We start from the raw sequence: 19627 nt of genomic DNA on the forward strand, positions 1-19627 counted from the left end.
GCCTCCAGGCACATCTTCCCACCTTTATCTCTAATCAGCCTACCTTCACTCCTGTCATCATTCTTTTCTTCACATAATTGAAGAATACCTTGGGGTTTTCCTTTGCCCTACTCAGCAAGGTCTTCACATGCCCCCTTCATGCTCTTCTCAGACCCTTCTGAAGCTCCTTTCTTGCTTCCCTATATTCCTCAATAGACCCATCTGATCCTTGCTTCCTAAACATCATGTATGTTGCCTTCTTCCACCTGAATAGATTTTCCACCTCACTTGTCACCCATGTTTCCTACACCCTACCGTTCTTTATCTTGCTCACCGGGACAAATTTATCCCTAACATCCTGCAAGAGATGTCTAAACATCCACCACATGTCCATAGTACATTTCCCTGCAAAAACATCATCCCAATTCACACCCGCAAGTTCTAGCCGTATAGCCTCATAATTTCCCTTTCCCCAATTAAAAATTTTCCTGTCCTCTCTGATTCTATCCTTTTCCAGGATAATGCTGAAGGCCAGGGAGTGGTAGTCATTGTCCCCAAGATGCTCACCCTCTGAGAGATCTGTGCCCAGACACGGTTCATTACCTAGTACTTCATCTAGTATAGCATTCCCCCTGGTCGGCCTGTCCACACAATTAACAAACTCTGCCCCATCTAAACCCTTGGAACTAATCAGGTGCCAATCAATATTAGGGAAGTTAAAGTCACCCATGATAACAACCCTGTTATTTTTGCACCTTTCCAAATTCTGCCTCCCAATCTGCTCCTCTGTATCTCTGCTGCTACCACGGGGCCTATAGAATCCTCCAATAGAGTAACTGCTCCCTTCCTGTTCCTGACTTCCACCCATATTGACTCAAAAGAGGATTCTGCTACAGTACCCAACCTTTCTGTAGCTGTAATAGTATCCCTGACCAGTAATACCACCCCTCCTCCCCATTTTCCACCCTCTCTAACCCTTTTAAAGCACTAAAATCCAGTAATATTGAGAATCCATTCCTGCACTGGTACCAGCCAAGTCTCTGTAATGGCTAGTACATCATAATTCCATGTATGTTTCCAATCTCTCAGTTCATCACCTTTGTTCCAGATGCTTCTTGCATTGAGGTACACACATTTCAGCCCTTCTACCTTACTATCTTTTCAATGAAGCCAGGCCAACGTTGTCCTTTAAGTCCAAGGCTTCATGCCCAGGTAATGCCCTCGTCAGTTTGCTCTGCAGTCGCTCCAATTTAATCACATCTTTTATATAATACTGCAATTATACAAAACTGTGTAGCCTCACCAACGGCTAGAATTTACCTCTCTATCTATGTCTGGCTTCTCCCCGCTACCTTTCCAGTCCTAATGAAGTCTCTCCACCTAAAACGCTGACGCTTCAATCCTCTCCATAAATGCTGCCTTACTTCCTGATGTTCCTCCAATATTTTGTATGTATCACTCTGGATTTTCAGCATCTGCATATTCGCTTTGCTTTATGGAACAATAAACAAGTTATAGATACTATATCGTCACCTATTCTATAGGGATCAGTTAGTCTCATGAGACCATGGTTTAGGGCCCTTGGAAGTTTTCCAGGGCGCAGGCCTGGGCAAGGTTGTATGGAAGACCAGCAGTTGACCATGCTGCAAGTCTCCGCTCTCCACGCCACCGATGTTGTCAAAGGGAAGGACATTAGGACCCATACAGCTTGGCACCGGTGTCGTCGCAGAGTAATGTGTGGTTAGGTGCCTTGCTCATGGACACACACGCTACCTCAGCCAAGACTCGAACTAGCGACCTTCAAACCATTAGACGAACGCCTTAACCACCTGGCCACGCACCTATTATGGAGTAAAGTTCGAACAGCGTTTCTGTTGAACGTGGAAATGCTTCTGCTGAAAGAAAGAAGGTTGTTCAACAATACTCATACCTGGTTGGCAGACAACACCAGCATCTTCCTCGTGATTGCAATTGTGGTTTTCCCAGCCGCCGAAGGAACAGGCTGACAGGAAGGATTCTGTCCCGCTACAGGCAACGTTGTCCATCAGAATCTTCCCTGTACCTGGCCCGAATTTGCTAGAGGAGTCTGTTGACACGGCAAGACCACACCCCAGTTGACGGCACACAACCCGCGCGTCATCCAAGGACCAGTCATCATCGCAGACCGTTCCCCATGTTCCATTGTAGTTTATTTCCACTCTTCCTGAACAGTAGCCATCTCCGTTCACCAATCGCACCGCAGGCACTGAAATGAAATTCAAACAAACATTAATTTTGCATTTGGTTCCCTCTCTCTGCCCACTCTCTCCATCTCCCGTTTCTGCCTTCACCTATCTACCCTACCTCGGTTTTACGCCCCGATCTGTCTCTGTGTCTGTCTATCACGACCGATCTGCCTATTCTTTCTTTCTCTCTCTCTCTCTCTCTGTCTACACACACCCGCCACCCCCCCACCTCGCTCACTCCCTCTCTCTACCTCTGTCTTTATCTCTCTCCCTCTGGTTGTGTGTGTGTGTGTGTGTGTGTGTGTGTGTGTGTGTGTTGCGGGGGTGGGGTTGCCTCCGTGAAATAGCTAGATAGAAGAAAGTTGAGATAGAAAGATAAGTTCCCAGTAACTATTAAACACCGCCAATGGTGTGCATCTGGAGATGGCGCTGACAAGCAAGCCGAGCTTCTGGCATTGATATGTGTTCTAGCTGCAAAACCCGATAGAAAAGTTTCTACCGAAAGGAGAAGGGGTCTAGGCGAGTTACTTGCGATATGAAACCAGTTGCTTCGGACAGATGAGCTGGTCAACTGTAGTTTGCAGTTCACCTGGGAGACTAAATTTCCCTTAATATCAATATGCTCCAGAACATCAACCTCACTCACATTGTCCTCACCATCATCAAGTTGCCTCTCATTTGTTGAATACCGAAGAGAAGTATTCATTGAGGACCTTGCTCACTTCCACAGCCTCCAGGCACATCTTCCCACCTTTATCTCCAATCAGCCCTACCTTCACTCCTGTCATCCTTCTTTTCTTCACATAATTGAAGAATGCCTTGGGGTTTTCCTTTGCACTACTCACCAAGGTCTTCACATGCCCCCTTCATGCTCTTCTCAGACCCCTCTTAAGCTCCTTTCTTGCTTCCCTGTATTCCTCAATAGACCCATCTGATCCTTGCTTCCTAAACATCATGTATGTTGCCTTCTTCCACCTGAATAGATTTTCCACCTCACTTGTCACCCATGTTTCCTACACCCGACCGTTATTTATCTTTCTCACTGGGACAAATTTATCCCTGACATCCCGCAAGAGATCTCTAAACATTGACCACATGTCCATAGTACATTTCCCTGCAAAAACATCTTCCCAATTCACACCCGCAAGTTCTAGCCATATAGCCTCATAATTTCCCTTTCCCCAATTAAAAATTTTCCTCTGCTCTCTGATTCTATCCTTTTCCAGGATAATGCTGAAGGCCAGGGAGCGGTGGTCACTGTTCCCCAGATGCTCACCCACTGAGAGATCTGTGACCTGACCTGGTTCATTACCTAGTACTTGATCTAGTGTGGCATTCCCCCTGGTCGGCCAGTCCACACACTTAACAAACTCTGCCCCATCTAAACCCTTGGAACTAATCAGGTGCCAATCAATATGAGGGAAATTAAAGTCACCTATGATAACAACCCTGTTATTTTTGCCCCTTTACAAATTCTGCCTCCCAATATGCTCCTCTGTATCTCTGCTACTACCACGGGACCTATAACATACCCCCAATAGAGTAACTGCTCCCTTCCAGTTCCTGACTTCCACCCATATTGTCTCAAAAGAGGATTCTGCTACATTACCCAGCCTTTCTGTAGCTGTAATAGTATCCCTGACCAGTAATGCCACCCCTCCTCCCCATTTTCCGCCCTCTCTACCCCTCTTAAAGCACTGATATCCAGTAATATTGAGAATCCATTCCTGCCCTGGTGCCAGCCAAGTCTCTGTAATGGCCAGTACATCATAATTCCATGTATGTTTCCAATCTCTCAGTTCATCACCTTTGTTCCAGATGCTTCTTGCATTGAGGTACACACTTTTCAGCTCTTCTACCTTACTATCTTTTCAATGAAGCCAGGGCAATGTTGTCCTTTATCCAAGGCTTCATGCCTAGGTAATGCCCTCGTCAGTTTGCTCTGCAGTCGCTCCAATTTAATCACATCTTTTATATAATACTGCAATTATACAAAACTGTGTAGCCTCACCAACGGCTAGAAGTTACCTCTCTATCTATGTCTGGCTCCTCCCCGCTACCTTTCCAGTCCTAATGAAGTCTCTCCACCTAAAACGCTGACGCTTCAATCCTCTCCATAAATGCTGCCTTACTTCCTGATGTTCCTCCAATATTTTGTATGTATCACTCTGGATTTTCAGCATCTGCATATTCGCTTCAATTTATGGAACAATAAACAAGTTATAGATACTGTATCGTCGCCTATTCTATAGGGATCCGTTAGTCTCATGAGACGATGGATTTGTGCCTTGGAAGGTTTCCAGGGCGCAGGCCTGGGCAAGGTTGTATGGAAGACCAGCAGTTGACCATGCTGCAAGTCTCCGCTCTCCACGCCACCGATGTTGTCAAAGGGAAGGACATTAGGACCCATACAGCTTGGCACCGGTGTCGTCGCAGAGTTATGTGTGGTTAGATGCCTTGCTCATGGACACACACGCTACCTCAGCCAAGGCTCGACCTAGCGACCTTCAAACCATTGGACGAACACCTTAACCACCTGGCCACGCACCTATTATGGAGTAAAGTTCGAACAGCGTTTCTGTTGAACGTGGAAATGCTTCTGCTGAAAGAAAGAAGGTTGTTCAACAATACTCATACCTGGTTGGCAGACAACACCAGCATCTTCCTCGTGATTGCAATTGTGGTTTTCCCAGCCGCCGAAGGAACAGGCCGACAGGAAGGATTCTGTCCCGCTACAGGCAACGTTGTCCATCAGAATCTTCCCTGTACCTGGCCCGAATTTGCTAGAGGAGTCTGCTGACACGGCAAAACCACACCCCAGCTGACGGCACACAACCCGCGCGTCATCCAAGGACCACTCATCATCGCAGACCGTTCCCCACGTTCCATTGTAGTTTATTTCCACTCTTCCTGAACAGTAGCCATCTCCGTTCACCAATCGCACCGCAGGCACTGAAATGAAATTCAAACAAACATTAATTTTGCATTTGGTTCCCTCTCTCTACCCACTGCCTCCATCTGCCGTTTCTGCCTTCACCTATCTACCCTACCTCGGTTTTACGCCCCGATCTGTCTCTGTGTCTGTCTATCACGACCGATCTGCCTATTCTTTCTCTCTCTCTCTCTCTATCTATACACACACCCGCCACCCCCCAACCTCGCACACTCCCTCTCTCTATCTCTTTACCTCTGTCTTTATCTCTCTCCCTCTGCTTGTGTGTGTGTGTGTGTGTGTGTGTGTGTGTTGTGGGGGTGGGGTTGATACGTGAAATAGCTAGATAGAGGAAAGTTAAGATAGAAAGGTAAGTTCCCACTAACTATTAAACACTGCCAATGGCGTGCATCTGGAGATGGCGCTGACAAGCAAGCCGAGCTTCTGGCATTGATATGTGTTCTAGCTACAACACCCGATAGAACAGTTTCTACCGAAAGGAGAAGGGGTCTAGGCGAGTTACTTGCGATATGAAACCAGTTGCTTCGGACAGATGAGCTGGTCAGCTGTGGTTGGCAGCTCAGCTTGGAGACTAAAACTCCCTTAATATCAACATGCTCCAGAACATCAACCTCACTCACATTGTCCTCACCATCATCAAGTTCCCTCTCATTTGGTGAATACCGAAGAGAAGTATTCATTGAGGACCTTGCTCACTTCCACATCCTCCAGGTACACCTTCCCACCTTTATCTCTAATCAGTCCTACCTTCACTCCTGTCATCCTTATTTTCTTCACATAATTGAAGAATACCTTGGGGTTTTCCTTTGCCCTACACACCAAGGTCTTCTCATGCCCCCTTCATGCTCTTCTTGACCCTTCTTAATCTCCTTTCTTGCTTCCCTGTATTCCGCAATAGACCAATCTGATCCTTGATTCCTAAACATCATGTATGCTGCCTTCTTCCACCTGACTAGATTTTCCACCTCACTTGTCACCCATGGTTCCTTCACCCTACCGTTCTTTATCTTGCTCACCGGGACAAATTTATCCCTAACATCCCGCAAGAGATCTCTAAACATCGACCACATGACCATAGTACATTTCCCTGCAAAAACATCATTCCAATCCACACCCGCAAGTTCTAGCCTTATAGCCTCATAATTTGCCTTTCCCTAATTAAAAATTTTCTGCCCTCTCTGATTCTATCCTTTTCCAGGATAATGCTGAAGGCCAGGGAGCGGTGGTCACTGTCCCCCAGATGCTCACCCACTGAGAGATCTGTGACCTGACCCGGTCCATTACCTAGTACTTGATCTAGTATGGCATTCCCCCTGGTCGGCCTGTCCACACAATTAACAAACTCTGCCCCATCTAAACCCTTGGAACTAATCAGGTGCCAATCAATATTAGGGAAGTTAAAGTCACCCATGATAACAACCCTGTTATTTTTGCCCCTTTACAAATTCTGCCTCCCAATCTGCTCCTCTGTATCTCTGCTGCTACCACGGGGCCTATAGAATACCCCCAATAGAGTAACTGCTCCCTTCCTGTTCCTGACTTCCACCCATATTGACTCAAAAGAGGATTCTGCTACATTACCCAGCCTTTCTGTAGCTGTAATAGTATCCCTGACCAGTAATGCCACCCCTCCTCCCCATTTTCCACCCTCTCTACCCCTTTTAAAGCACTGATATCCAGTAATATTGAGAATCCATTCCTGCCCTGGTGCCAGCCAAGTCTCTGTAATGGCCAGTACATCATAATTCCATGTATGTTTCCAAGCTCACAGTTCATCACCTTTGTTCCAGATGCTTCTTGCATTGAGGTACACACTTTTCAGCTCTTCTACCTTACTATCTTTTCAATGAAGCCAGGCCAACGTTGTCCTTTAAGTCCAAGGCTTCATGCCTAGGTAATGCCCTCGTCAGTTTGCTCTGCATTCGCTCCAATTTAATCACATCTTTTATATAATACCGCAATTATACAAAACTGTGTAGCCTCACCAACGGCTAGAATTTACCTCTCTATCTATGTCTGGCTTCTCTCCGCTACCTTTCCAGTCCTAATGAAGTCTCTCCACCTAAAACGCTGACGTTTCAATCCTCTCCATAAATGCTGCCTTACTTCCTGATGTTCCTCCAATATTTTGTATGTATCACTCTGGATTTTCAGCATCTGCATATTCGCTTTGCTTTATGGAACAATAAACAAGTTATAGATACTGTATCGTCGCCTATTCTATAGGGATCCGTTAGTCTCATGAGACCATGGTTTTGTGCCCTTGGAAGGTTTCCAGTGCGCAGGCCTGGGCAAGGTTGTATGGAAGACCAGCAGTTGACCATGCTGCAAGTCTCCGCTCTCCACGCCACCAATGTTGTCAAAGGGAAGGACAGTAGGACCCATACAGCTTGGCACCGGTGTCGTCGCAGAGTAATGTGTGGTTAGATGCCTTGCTCATGGACACACACGCTACCTCAGCCAAGTCTCGAACTAGCGACCTTCAAATCATTAGACGAACACCTTAACCACCTGGCCACGCACCTATTATGGAGTAAAGTTCGAACAGCGTTTCTGTTGAACGTGGAAATCCTTCTGCTGAAGGAAAGAAGGTTGTTCAACAATACTCATACCTGGTTGGCAGACAACACCAGCATCTTCCTCGTGTTTGCAATTGTGGTTTTCCCAGCCGCCGAAGGAACAGGCCGACAGGAAGGATTCTGTCCCGCTACAGGCAACGTTGTCCATGAGAATCTTCCCTGTACCTGGCCCGAATTTGCTAGAGGAGTCTGCTGACACGGCAAGACCACACCCCAGCTGACGGCACACAACCCGCGCGTCATCCAAGGACCAGTCATCATCGCAGACCGTTCCCCACGTTCCATTGTAGTTTATTTCCACTCTTCCTGAACAGTAGCCATCTCCGTTCACCAATCGCACCGCAGGCACTGAAATGAAATTCAAACAAACATTAATTTTGCATTTGGTTCCCTCTCTCTGCCCACTCTCTCCAGTTCCCGTTTCTGCCTTCACCTATCTACCCTACCTCGGTTTTACACCCCTATCTGTCTCTTTGTCTGTCTATCACCACCGATCTGCCTATTCTTTCTCTCTCTCTCTCTCTCTCCATACAAACACCCGCCACTCCCCCACCTCGCTCACTCCCTCTCTCTATCTCTCTACCTCTGTCTTTATCTCTCTCCCTCTGCTTGTGTGTGTGTGTGTGTGTGTGTGTGTGTTGCGGGGGTGGGGTTGCCTCCGTGAAATAGCTAGATAGAAGAAAGTTGAGATAGAAAGATAAGTTCCCAGTAACTATTAAACACCGCCAATGGTGTGCATCTGGAGATGGCGCTGACAAGCAAGCCGAGCTTCTGGCATTCATATGTGTTCTAGCTACAACACCCGATAGAACAGTTTCTACCAAAAGGAGAAGGGGTCTAGGCGAGTTACTTGCGATATGAAACCAGTTGCTTCTGACAGATGAGCTGGTCAACTGTGCTTGGCAGCTCACCTTGGAGACTAAAACTCCCTTAATATCAACATGCACCAGAACATCAACCTCACTCACATTGTCCTCACCATCATCAAGTTCCCTCTCATTTGGTGAATACCGAAGAGAAGTATTTATTGAGAACCTTGCTCACTTCCACATCCTCCAGGTACACCTTCCCACCTTTATCCCTAATCGGTCCTACCTTCACTCCTGTCATCCTTTTTTTCTTTACATAATTGAAGAATGCCTTGGGGTTTTCCTTTGCCCTACTCACGAAGGCCTTCTCATGTCCCCTTCATGCTCTTCTTGACCCTTCTTAAGCTCCTTTCTTGCTTCCCTATATTCCTCAATAGACCCATCTGATCCTTGCTTCCTAAACATCATGTGTGCTGCCTTCTTCCACCTGACTAGATTTTCCACCTCACTTGTCACCCATGGTTCCTTCCCCCTACCGTTCTTTATCTTGCTCACCGGGACAAATTTATCACCGGTGTCGTCGCAGAGTAATGTGTGGTTAGGTGCCTTGCTGACAGACACACACGCTGCCTCAGCCAAGGCTCGACCTAGCGACCTTCAAATCATTAGACGAACGCCTTAACCACCTGGCCACGCACCTATTATGGAGTAAAGTTCGAACAGCGTTTCTGTTGAACGTGGAAATGCTTCTGCTGAAGGAAAGAAGGTTGTTCAACAATACTCATACCTGGTTGGCAGACAACACCAGCATCTTCCTCGTGATTGCAATTGTGGTTTTCCCAGCCGCCGAAGGAACAGGCCGACAGGAAGGATTCTGTCCCGTTACAGGCAACATTGTCCATCAGAATCTTCCCTGTACCTGGCCCGAATTTGCTAGAGGAGTCTGCTGACACGGCAAGACCACACCCCAGTTGACGGCACACAACCCGCGCGTCATCCAAGGACCAGTTATCATCGCAGACCGTTCCCCACGTTCCATTGTAGTTTATTTCCACTCTTCCTGAACAGTAGCCACTTCCGTTCACCAATCGCACCGCAGGCACTGAAATGAAATTCAAACAAACATTAATTTTGCATTTGGTTCCCTCTCTCTACTCACTGTCTCCATCTCCCGTTTCTGCCTTCACCTATCTACCCTACCTCGGTTTTACGCCCCGATCTGTCTCTGTGTCTGTCTATCACCACCGATCTGCCTATTCTTTCTCTCTCTCTCTCTCTCTCTCTCTATATACACACACCCGCCACCACACCTCGCTGACTCCCTCTCTCTATCTCTCTACCTCTGTCTTTATCTCTCTCCCTCTGCTTATGTGTGTGTGTATATGTGTGTGTGTGTGTGTGTGTGTGTGTGTGTGTGTGTGTGTGTGTGTGTGTGTGTGTGTTGCGGGGGTGGGGTTGATACGTGAAATAGCTAGATAGAAGAAAGTTGAGATAGAAAGGTAAGTTCCCACTAACTATTAAACACTGACAATGGCGTGCATTTGGAGATGGCGCTGACAAGCAAGCCGAGCTTCTGGCATTGATATGTGTTCTAGCTACAACACCCGATAGAACAGTTTCTACCGAAATGAGAAGGGGTCCAGGCGAGTTACTTGCGATATGAAACCAGTTGCTTCGGACAGATGAGCTGGTCAACTGTGGTTGGCAGCTCACCTTGGAGACTAAAACTCCCTTAATATCAACATGCTCCAGAACATCAACCTCACTCACATTGTCCTCACCATCATCAAGTTCCCTCTCATTTGGTGAATACCGAAGAGAAGTATTCATTGAGGACCTTGCTCACTTCCACAGCCTCCAGGCACATCTTCCCACCTTTATCTCTAATCAGTCCTACCTGCACTCCTGTCATCCTTCTTTTCTTCACATAATTGAACAATGCCTTGGGGTTTTCCTTTGCCCTACACACCAAGGTCTTCTCATGCCCGCTTCATGCTCTTCTTGACCCTTCTTAAGCTCCTTTCTTGCTTCCCTATATTCCTCAATAGAACCATCTGATCCTTGCTTCCTAAACATCATGTATACTGCCTTCTTCCACCTGAATAGATTTTCCACCTCACTTGTCACCCATGGTTCCTTCACCCTACCGTTCTTTATCATGCTCACCGGGACAAATTTATCCCTAATATCCCGCAAGAGATCTCTAAACATCGACCACATGTCCATAGTACATTTCCCTGCAAGAGCAACATCCCAATTCACACCCGCAAGTTCTAGCCTTATAGCCTCATAATTTGCCTTTCCCCAATTAAAAATTTCCTGTCCTCTCTGATTCTATCCTTTTCCATGATAATGCTGAAGGCCAGGGAGTGTTGGTCACTGTCCCCAAGATGCTCACCCACTGAGAGATCTGTGACCTGACCCGGTTCATTACCTAGTACTTGATCTAGTATGGCATTCCCCCTGGTCGGCCTGTCCACACACTTAACAAACTCTGCCCCATCTGAACCCTTGGAACTAATCAAGTGCCAATCAATATTAGGGAAGTTAAAGTCACCCATGATAATAACCCTGTTATTTTTGCACCTTTCCAAAATCTGCCTCCCAATCTGCTCCTCTGTATCTCTGCTGCTGCCAGGGGGCCTATAGAATTGCCCCAATAGAGTAACTGCTCCCTTCCTGTTCCTGACTTCCACCCATATTGACACAAAAGAGGATTCTGCTACATTACCCACTCTTTCTGTAGCTGTAATAGTATCCCTGACCAGTAATGCCACCCCTCCTCCCCATTTTCCACCCTCTCTATCCCTTTTAAAGCACTGAAATCCAGTAATATTGAGAATCCATTCCTGCCCTGGTGCCAGCCAAGTGTCTGTAATGGCCAGTACATCATAATTCCATGTATGTTTCCAAGCTCTCAGTTCATTACCTTTGTTCCAGATGCTTCTTGCATTGAGGTACACACATTTCAGCCCTGCTACCTTACTGTCTTTACAATGAAGCCAGGCCAACGTTGTCCTTCAAGTCCAAGGCTTCATGCCTAGGTAATGCCCTCGTCAGTTTGCTCTGCAGTCGCTCCAATTTAATCACATCTTTTATATAATACCGCAATTATACAAAACTGCGTAGCCTCACTAACGGCTAGAATTTACCTCTCTATCTATGTCTGGCTTCTCCCCGCTACCTTTCCAGTCCTAATGAAGTCTCTCCACCTAAAACGCTGACGCTTCAATCCTCTCCATAAATGCTGCCTTACTTCCTGATGTTCCTCCAATACTTTGTATGTATCACTCTGGATTTTCAGCATCTGCAAATTCGCTTTGCTTTATGGAACAATAAACAAGTTATAGATACTGTATCGTCGCCTATTCTATAGGGATCCGTTAGTCTCATGAGACCATGGTTTTGTGCCTTTGGAAGGTTTCCAGGGCACAGGCCTGGGCAAGGTTGTATGGAAGACCAGCAGTTGACCATGCTGCAAGTCTCCGCTCTCCACGCCACCAATGTTGTCAAAGGGAAGGACAGTAGGACCCATACAGCTTGGCACCGGTGTCGTCGCAGAGTAATGTGTGGTTAGATGCCTTGCTCATGGACACACACGCTACCTCAGCCAAGGCTCGAACTAGCGACCTTCAAACCATTAGACGAACGCCTTAACCACCTGGCCACGCACCTATTATGGAGTAAAGTTCGAACAGCGTTTCTGTTGAACGTGGAAATGCTTCTGCTGAAGGAAAGAAGGTTGTTCAACAATACTCATACCTGGTTGGCAGACAACACCAGCATCTTCCTCGTGATTGCAATTGTGCTTTTCCCAGCCACCGAAGGAACAGGCCGACAGGAAGGATTCTGTCCCGCTACAGGCAACATTGTCCATCAGAATCTTCCCTGTACCTGGCCCGAATTTGCTAGAGGAGTCTGCTGACACGGCAAGACCACACCCCAGCTGACGGCACACAACCCGCGCGTCATCCAAGGACCAGTTATCATCGCAGACCGTTCCCCACGTTCCATTGTAGTTTATTTCCACTCTTCCTGAACAGTAGCCATCTCCGTTCACCAATCGCACCGCAGGCACTGAAATGAAATTCAAACAAACATTAATTTTGCATTTGGTTCCCTCTCTCTACCCACTCTCTCCAGCTCCCTTTCTGCCTTCACCTATCTACCCTACCTCGGTTTTACGCCCCGATCTGTCTCTCTGTCTGTCTATCACCACCGATCTGCCTATTCTTTCTCTCTCTCTCTCTCTCCCCACACACCCACCCCCCAACCTCACTCACTCCCTCTCTCTATCTCTCTACTTCTGTCTTTTTCTCTCTCCCTCTGCTTGTGTGTGTGTGTGTGTCTGTGCGCGCATTGCGGGGGTGGGGTTGCATCGGTGAGATAGCTAGATAGAAGAAAGTTGAGATTGAAAGATAAGTTCCCACTAATTATTAAACACTGCCAATGGCATGTATCTGGAGATCGCGCTGACAAGCAAGCCGAGCTTTTGGCATTGATATGTGTTCTAGTTACAACACCCGATAGAACAGTTTCTACCGAAAGGAGAAGGGGTCTAGGCGAGTTACTTGCGATATAAAACCAGTTGCTTCGGACTGATGAGCTGGTCAACTGTGGTTGGCAGCTCACCTTGGAGACTAAAATCCTGATCTAAAACCTTCCCTGCTTTGCGGCCATACCCACTTGCTGTCAAGGCTTCAGGAGTAAAACTCAGGGAGCAATCCTGAAATTGGGATCCTAAGGCAGACCTACGAGGAATTCAACGCTGACTGATCATTTCAGCAAAGCTGTTGGTATCAAACAGGCAGTTTCTGCCACACCTTTGGATTCATCGTCCTTGGAGCATAGTGGTGTTGCTGGGGGTGGGGGTTGCTGCTTCATGGACAACAGTTTGCTCTCGATATCGACTACGTTGCAACCAGAACGCAATGTGTATGGTCGACCTCGACCGATGCAGGTCCTCATAATCCATGTTTCAAGATAACAGTTACATATCGCAATGTTCAATTATTGTTGCTGCTTCCTGATACCACTGTCAATGCTGCGATATTTAAAATCGAAACAGGATCCAGTGATTACAACGTCTTTACTGACTAGAGTCATGGAGTTAAGACTATAAGGTCAGAAATTGTAGCTGCAGAATTACGCCACTCGACTCTGCTCTGCCATTTCATCAGGGCTAATATACTTGCCTGCTCAGCCCCATACTCCAAGCCTCTCCACTTACTACACAAGAACCCATCAAACACCGCTTTAAAACATCCGATGACTTGGCCCCCACGGCCGTCTGTGGCAATAAATACAAGAGATTCAACAACCTTTGAATAAAGAAATTTCTCATCATCTTTAGTGCAATGAGATGACCTTTTCTTTCAAAAAGAACACAATTGCACATCAATACAGCGCAGATGCTAGCTAGATGGACACCGACCCAGATAGTGCTAACATGAAAATTTCGCACTGCGTCTTTTCAATCCTTGGCCAGACAATTGCTTCTTTAATCATGTTATGGCTTCCATCTCAACAACTTCTTCTGGCGGTTCATTGCGTATACTCACTACCCTCTCTGTGAAAGGTTGTTTCTCAGTTTCTTTTTAAATGTTTCTCCCTCATCCTAAACTGATGACGCCTTGTTTTACTCTGCCCGACCCTGCGAAAAAACAGTTATCATGCAGCTTTTCTAGGTCTCTCATAATTTTAATCTTCTGTAAACCCATTGCTCTTGATCCCACGTTCCATAAAACATAGAACATAGAATAGTACAGCACAGTACAGGGCCTTCGGCCCACAATGTTGTGCCGACCCTCAAACCCCGCCTCCCATATAAGCCCCACCTTAAATTCCTCCATATACCTGTCTAGTAGTCTCTTAAACTTCACTATTGTATCTGCCTCCACCACTGACTCAGGCAGTGCATTGCACGCAACAACCACTCTCTGAGTAAAAAACCTTCCTCTAATATACCCCTTGAATTTCCCACCCCTTACCTTAAAGCCATGTCCTCTTGTATTGAGCAGTGGTGCCCTGGGGAAGAGGGCTGGCTATCGACTCTATCTATTTCTCTTATTATCTTGTACACCTCTATCATGTCTCCTCTCATCCTCCTTCTCTCCAAAGAGTAAAGCCCTAGCTCCCTTAATCTCTGATCATAATGCATACATTCTAAACCAGGCAGCATCCTGGTAAATCTCCTCTGTACTTTTTCTAATGCTTCCACATCCTTCCTATAGGGAGGTGACCAGAACTGGACACAATACTTTAAGTGTGGCCTAACCAGAGTTTTACAGAACTGCATCATTACATCGCGACTCTTAAACTCTATTCCTCGACTTCTGAAAGCTACCAACCCATAAGTTTTCTTAACTACCTTATCCACCTGTGAGGCAACTTTCAGGGATCTGTGGACATGTACCCCAAGATCTCTCTGCTCCTCCACACTACCAAGAATCCTGCCAATTACTTTGTACTCTGCCTTGGAGTTTGTCCTTCCATAGTGTACCATCTCATATTTCTCCGGGTTGAACTCCATCTGCCACTTGTTAGTCCACTTCTTCATCCTATCAATATCCCTCTGCAATCTTTGACAATCCTCTGCACTATGTACAGCACCACCAACCTTTGTATCATCTGCAAACTTGCCAACCCACCCTTCTACCCCCACATCCAGGTCGTTAATAAAAACCACGAAAAGTAGAGGTCTCAGAACAGAACCTTGTGGGAGACCACTAGTCACAAACCTCCAATCTGAATGTACTCCCTCCACAACCACACTCTGCCTTCTGCAGGCAAGCTAATTCTGAAACCACCTGGCCAAACTTCCCTGGATCCCATGCCTTCTAATTTTCTGAATAAGCCTACCGTGTGGAACCTTGTCAAATTCCTTACTAAAATCCATATAGATCACATCCACTGCACTACCCTCATCTATATGCCTGGTCACCTCCCTAAAGAACTCGATCAGGCTTGTTAGACACGATCTGCCCTTCACAAAGCCATGCTGACTGTCCCTGATCAGACCATGATTCTATAAATGCCTATAGATCCTATCTCTAAGAATCTTTTCCAACTGCTTTCCCACCACAGACGTATGGCTCACTGGTCTATAATTACCCTGACTATCCCTACTAACTTTTTTGAACAAGGGGACAGCATTCGCCTCCCTACAATCCTCCGGTACCATTCCCGTGGACAACGAGAACATAAAGATCCTAGCCAGAGGCTGAGCAATCTTTTCTCTCGCCTCTTGGAGCAGCCTGGGGAATATTCCTTCAGACCCCGGCGACTTGTCTGTCCTAACGTATTTTAACAACTCCAACACCTCCTCTCTCGACCCACTCTCTCCATCTCCCGTTTCTGCCTTCACCTATCTAACCTACCTCGGTTTTAGGCCCCTATCTGTCTCTGTGTCTGTCTATCACGACCGATCTGCCTGTTCTTTCTCTCTCTCTCTCTCTCTTTCTGTCTCTCTCTCTCTACCCACACTTCCCGCCCCAACCTCGCTCACTCCATCTCTCTACCTCTGTCTTTATCTCTCTCCCTCTGGTTGTGTGTGTGTGTGTGTGTGTGTGTGTGTGTGTGTGTGTGTGTGTGTGTGTGTGTGTGTGTGTGTGTGTGTGTGTGTGTGTGTGTGTGTGTGCGCGCGCACACGGGCATTGCGGGGGTGGGCTTGCATCAGTGAGATAGCTAGATAGAAGAAAGTTGAGATAGAAAAATAAGTTCCAGCTAATTATTAAACACTGCCAATGGCGTGCATCTGGAGATGGCGCTGACAAGCAAGCCGAGCTTTTGGAATTGATATGTGTTCTAGCTACAAAACCCGATAGAAAAGTTTCTACCGAAAGGAGAAGGGGTCTAGGAGAGTTACTTGCGATATGAAACCAGTTGCTTCGGACAGATGAGCTGGTCAACTGTAGTTTGCAGCTCACCTTGGAGACTAAATCTCCCTTAATATCAACAAGTTCCAGAACATCAACCTCACTCACATTGTCCTCAACATCATCAAGTTGCCTCTCATTTATTGAATACCAAAGAGAAGTATTCATTCAGGACCTTGCTCACTTCCACAGCCTCCAGGCACACCTTCCCACCTTTATCTCTAATCAGTCCTACCTTCACTCCTGTCATCCTTCTTTTCTTCACATAATTGAAGAATGACAGGAGTGAAGGTAGGACTGATTAGAGTCCTACCTTCGGGTTTTCCTTTGCCCTACTCACCAAGGTCTTACATGCTCCCGTCATGCTCTTCTCAGACCCTTCTTAAGCTCCTTTCTTGCTTCCCTACTTTCCTCAATAGACCCATCTGATCCTTGCTTCCAAAACATCATGTATGTTGCCTTCTTCCACCTGAATAGATTTTCCACCTCACTTGTCACCCATGTATCCTACACCCTACCGTTCTTTATCTTGCTCACAGGGACAAATTTATCCCTAACATCCCGCAAGGGATCTCTAAACATCGACCACATGTCCATAGTACATTTCCCTGCAAAAACATCATCCCAATTCACACCTGCAAGTTCCAGCCGTACAGCCTCATAATTTCCCTTTCCCCAATTAAAAATTTTCCTCTCCTCTCTGATTCTATCCTTTTCCAGGATAATGCTGAAGGCCCGGGAGCGGTGGTCACTGTCCCCCAGATGCTCACCCACTGAGAGATCTGTGACCTCACATGGTTCATTACTTAGTACTTGATCCAGTATGGCATTCCCACTCGTCACCCTGACCACACAATTAACAAACTCTGCCCCATCTAAACCCTTGGAACTAATCAGGTGCCAATCAATATTAGGGAAGTTAAAGTCACCCATGATAACAACCCTGTTATTTTTGTACCTTTCCAAATTCTGCCTCCCAATCTGCTCCTCTGTATCTCTGCTGCTACCACGGGGCCAATAGAATACCCCCAATAGAGTAACTGCTCCCTTCCTGTTCCTGACTTCCACCCATATTGACTCAAAAGAGGATTCTGCTACATTACCCAACCTTTCTGTAGCTGTAATAGTATCCCTGACCAGTAATGCCACCCCTCCTCCCCATTTTCCGCCCTCTCTAACCCTTTAAAAGCACTAAAATCCAGTAATATTGAGAATCCATTCCTGTCCTGGTGCCAGCCAAGTCTCTGTAATGGCCAGTACTTCATAATTCCATGTATGTTTCCAAGCTCTCAGTTCATCACCTTTGTTCCAGATGCTTCTTGCATTGAGGTACACACATTTCAGCCCTTCTACCTTACTATGTTTTCAATGAAGCCAGGCCAACGTTGTCCTTCAAGTCCAAGGCTTCATGCCCAGGTAATGCCCTCGTCAGTTTGCTCTGCTGTCGCTCCAATTTAATCACATCTTTTATATAATACCGCAATTATACAAAACTGTGTAGCCTCACCAACGGCTAGAATTTACCTCTCTATCTATGTCTGGCTTCTCCCCGCTACCTTTCCAGTTCCAACGAAGTCTCTCCACCTAAAACGCTGACGCTTCAATCCTCTCCATAAATGCTGCCTGACTTCCTGATGTTCCTCCAATATTTTGTATGTATCACTCTGGATTTTCAGCATCTGCATATTCGCTTTAGTTTATAGAACAATAAACAAGTTATATATACTATATCATCGCCTATTCTATAGGCATCCGTTAGTCTCATGAGACCATGGTTTTGCACCCTTGGAAGGTTTCCCGGGCACAGGCCTGGGCAAGGTTGTATGGAAGACCAGCAGTTGACCATGCTGCAAGTCTCCGCTCTCCACGCCACCGATGTTGTCAAAGGGAAGGACAGTAGGACCCATACAGCTTGGCACCGGTGTCGTCGCAGAGTTATGTGTGGTTAGATGCCTTGCTCATGGACACACACGCTACCTCAGCCAAGGCTGGAACTAACGACCTTCAAACCATTACACGAACACCTTAACCACCTGGCCACGCACCTATTATGGAATAAAGTTCGAACAGCGTTTCTGTTGAACGTGGAAATGCTTCTGGTGAAAGAAAGAAGGTTGTTCAACGATACTCATACCTGGTTGGCAGACAACACCAGCATCTTCCTCGTGATTGCAATTGTGGTTTTCCCAGCCGCCGAAGGAACAGGCCAACAAGAAGGATTCTGTCCCGCTACAGGCAACGTTGTCCATCAGAATCTTCCCTGTACCTGGCCCGAATTTGCTAGAGGAGTCTGCTGACACGGCAAGACCACACCCCAGTTGACGGCACACAACCCGCGCGTCATCCAAGGACCAGTCATCATCGCAGACCGTTCCCCACACTCCATTGTAGTTTATTTCCACTCTTCCTGAACAGTAGCCATCTCCGTTCACCAATCGCACCGCAGGCACTGAAATGAAATTCAAACAAACATTAATTTTGCATTTGGTTCCCTCTCTCTACTCACTGTCTCCATCTCCCGTTTCTGCCTTCACCTATCTACCCTACCTCGGTTTTACGCCCCGATCTGTCTCTGTGTCTGTCTATCACGACCGATCTGCCTATTCTTTCCCTCTCTCTCTCACTCTCTCTCTCTCTCTCTCTCTCTCTCTCTATACACACACCCGCCACCCCACCACCTCGCTCACTCCCTCTCTCTATCTCTCTACCTCTGTCTTTATCTCTCTCCCTCTGGTTGTGTGTGTGTGTGTGTGTGTGTGTGTGTGTGTGTGTGTGTTGCAGGGGTGGGGTTGCATCCGTGAGATAGCTAGATAAAAGAGAAGTTGAGATAGAAAGATAAGTTCCCGCTAATTATTAAACACTGCCAATGGCGTGCATCTGGAGATGGCGCTGACAAGCAAGCCGAGCTTCTGGCATTGATATGTGTTCCAGCTACAAAACCCGATAGAACAGTTTCTACCAAAAGGAGAAGGGGTCTAGGCGAGTTACTTGCGATATGAAACCAGTTGCTTCGGACAGATGAGCTGGTCAGCTGTAGTTTGCAGCTCACCTTGGAGACTACATCTCCCTTAATATCAACAAGCTCCAGAACATCAACCTCACTCACATTGTCCTCACCATCATCAAGTTGCCTCTCATTTATTGAATACCAAAGAGAAGTATTCATTCAGGACCTTGCTCACTTCCACAGCCTCCAGGCACACCT

The 19627-nt window shown here is 46.7% G+C and overlaps 2 protein-coding genes across 2 annotated transcripts in view; both read right to left on the reverse strand.

Annotated features, from left to right (window-relative positions):
* LOC140189902 (scavenger receptor cysteine-rich domain-containing protein DMBT1-like) overlaps positions 1 to 8124 on the reverse strand; it is a 46537-nt gene extending 38413 nt beyond the window's left edge. The window contains exons 1-3 of the mRNA XM_072246242.1: positions 7770 to 8124; positions 4842 to 5156; positions 1910 to 2224 (exon numbers count right to left, since the gene is read on the reverse strand). Of these exons, the coding sequence (XP_072102343.1) occupies positions 1910 to 2224; positions 4842 to 5156; positions 7770 to 7884 (745 nt within the window). The 5' untranslated portion in view covers positions 7885 to 8124. The remainder of the gene's footprint in view (positions 1 to 1909; positions 2225 to 4841; positions 5157 to 7769) is intronic.
* A 1122-nt stretch (positions 8125 to 9246) lies between these two features.
* Positions 9247 to 19627, reverse strand: part of LOC140189903 (scavenger receptor cysteine-rich domain-containing protein DMBT1-like) — a 48699-nt gene continuing 38318 nt past the window's right edge. Inside the window, exons 14-16 of the mRNA XM_072246243.1 lie at positions 18557 to 18871; positions 12308 to 12622; positions 9247 to 9647 (exon numbers count right to left, since the gene is read on the reverse strand). Of these exons, the coding sequence (XP_072102344.1) occupies positions 9247 to 9647; positions 12308 to 12622; positions 18557 to 18871 (1031 nt within the window). The remainder of the gene's footprint in view (positions 9648 to 12307; positions 12623 to 18556; positions 18872 to 19627) is intronic.

This window comes from Mobula birostris, chromosome 29 (assembly GCF_030028105.1).
Source record: "Mobula birostris isolate sMobBir1 chromosome 29, sMobBir1.hap1, whole genome shotgun sequence".
NCBI classification, from domain to species: domain Eukaryota; kingdom Metazoa; phylum Chordata; class Chondrichthyes; order Myliobatiformes; family Myliobatidae; genus Mobula; species Mobula birostris.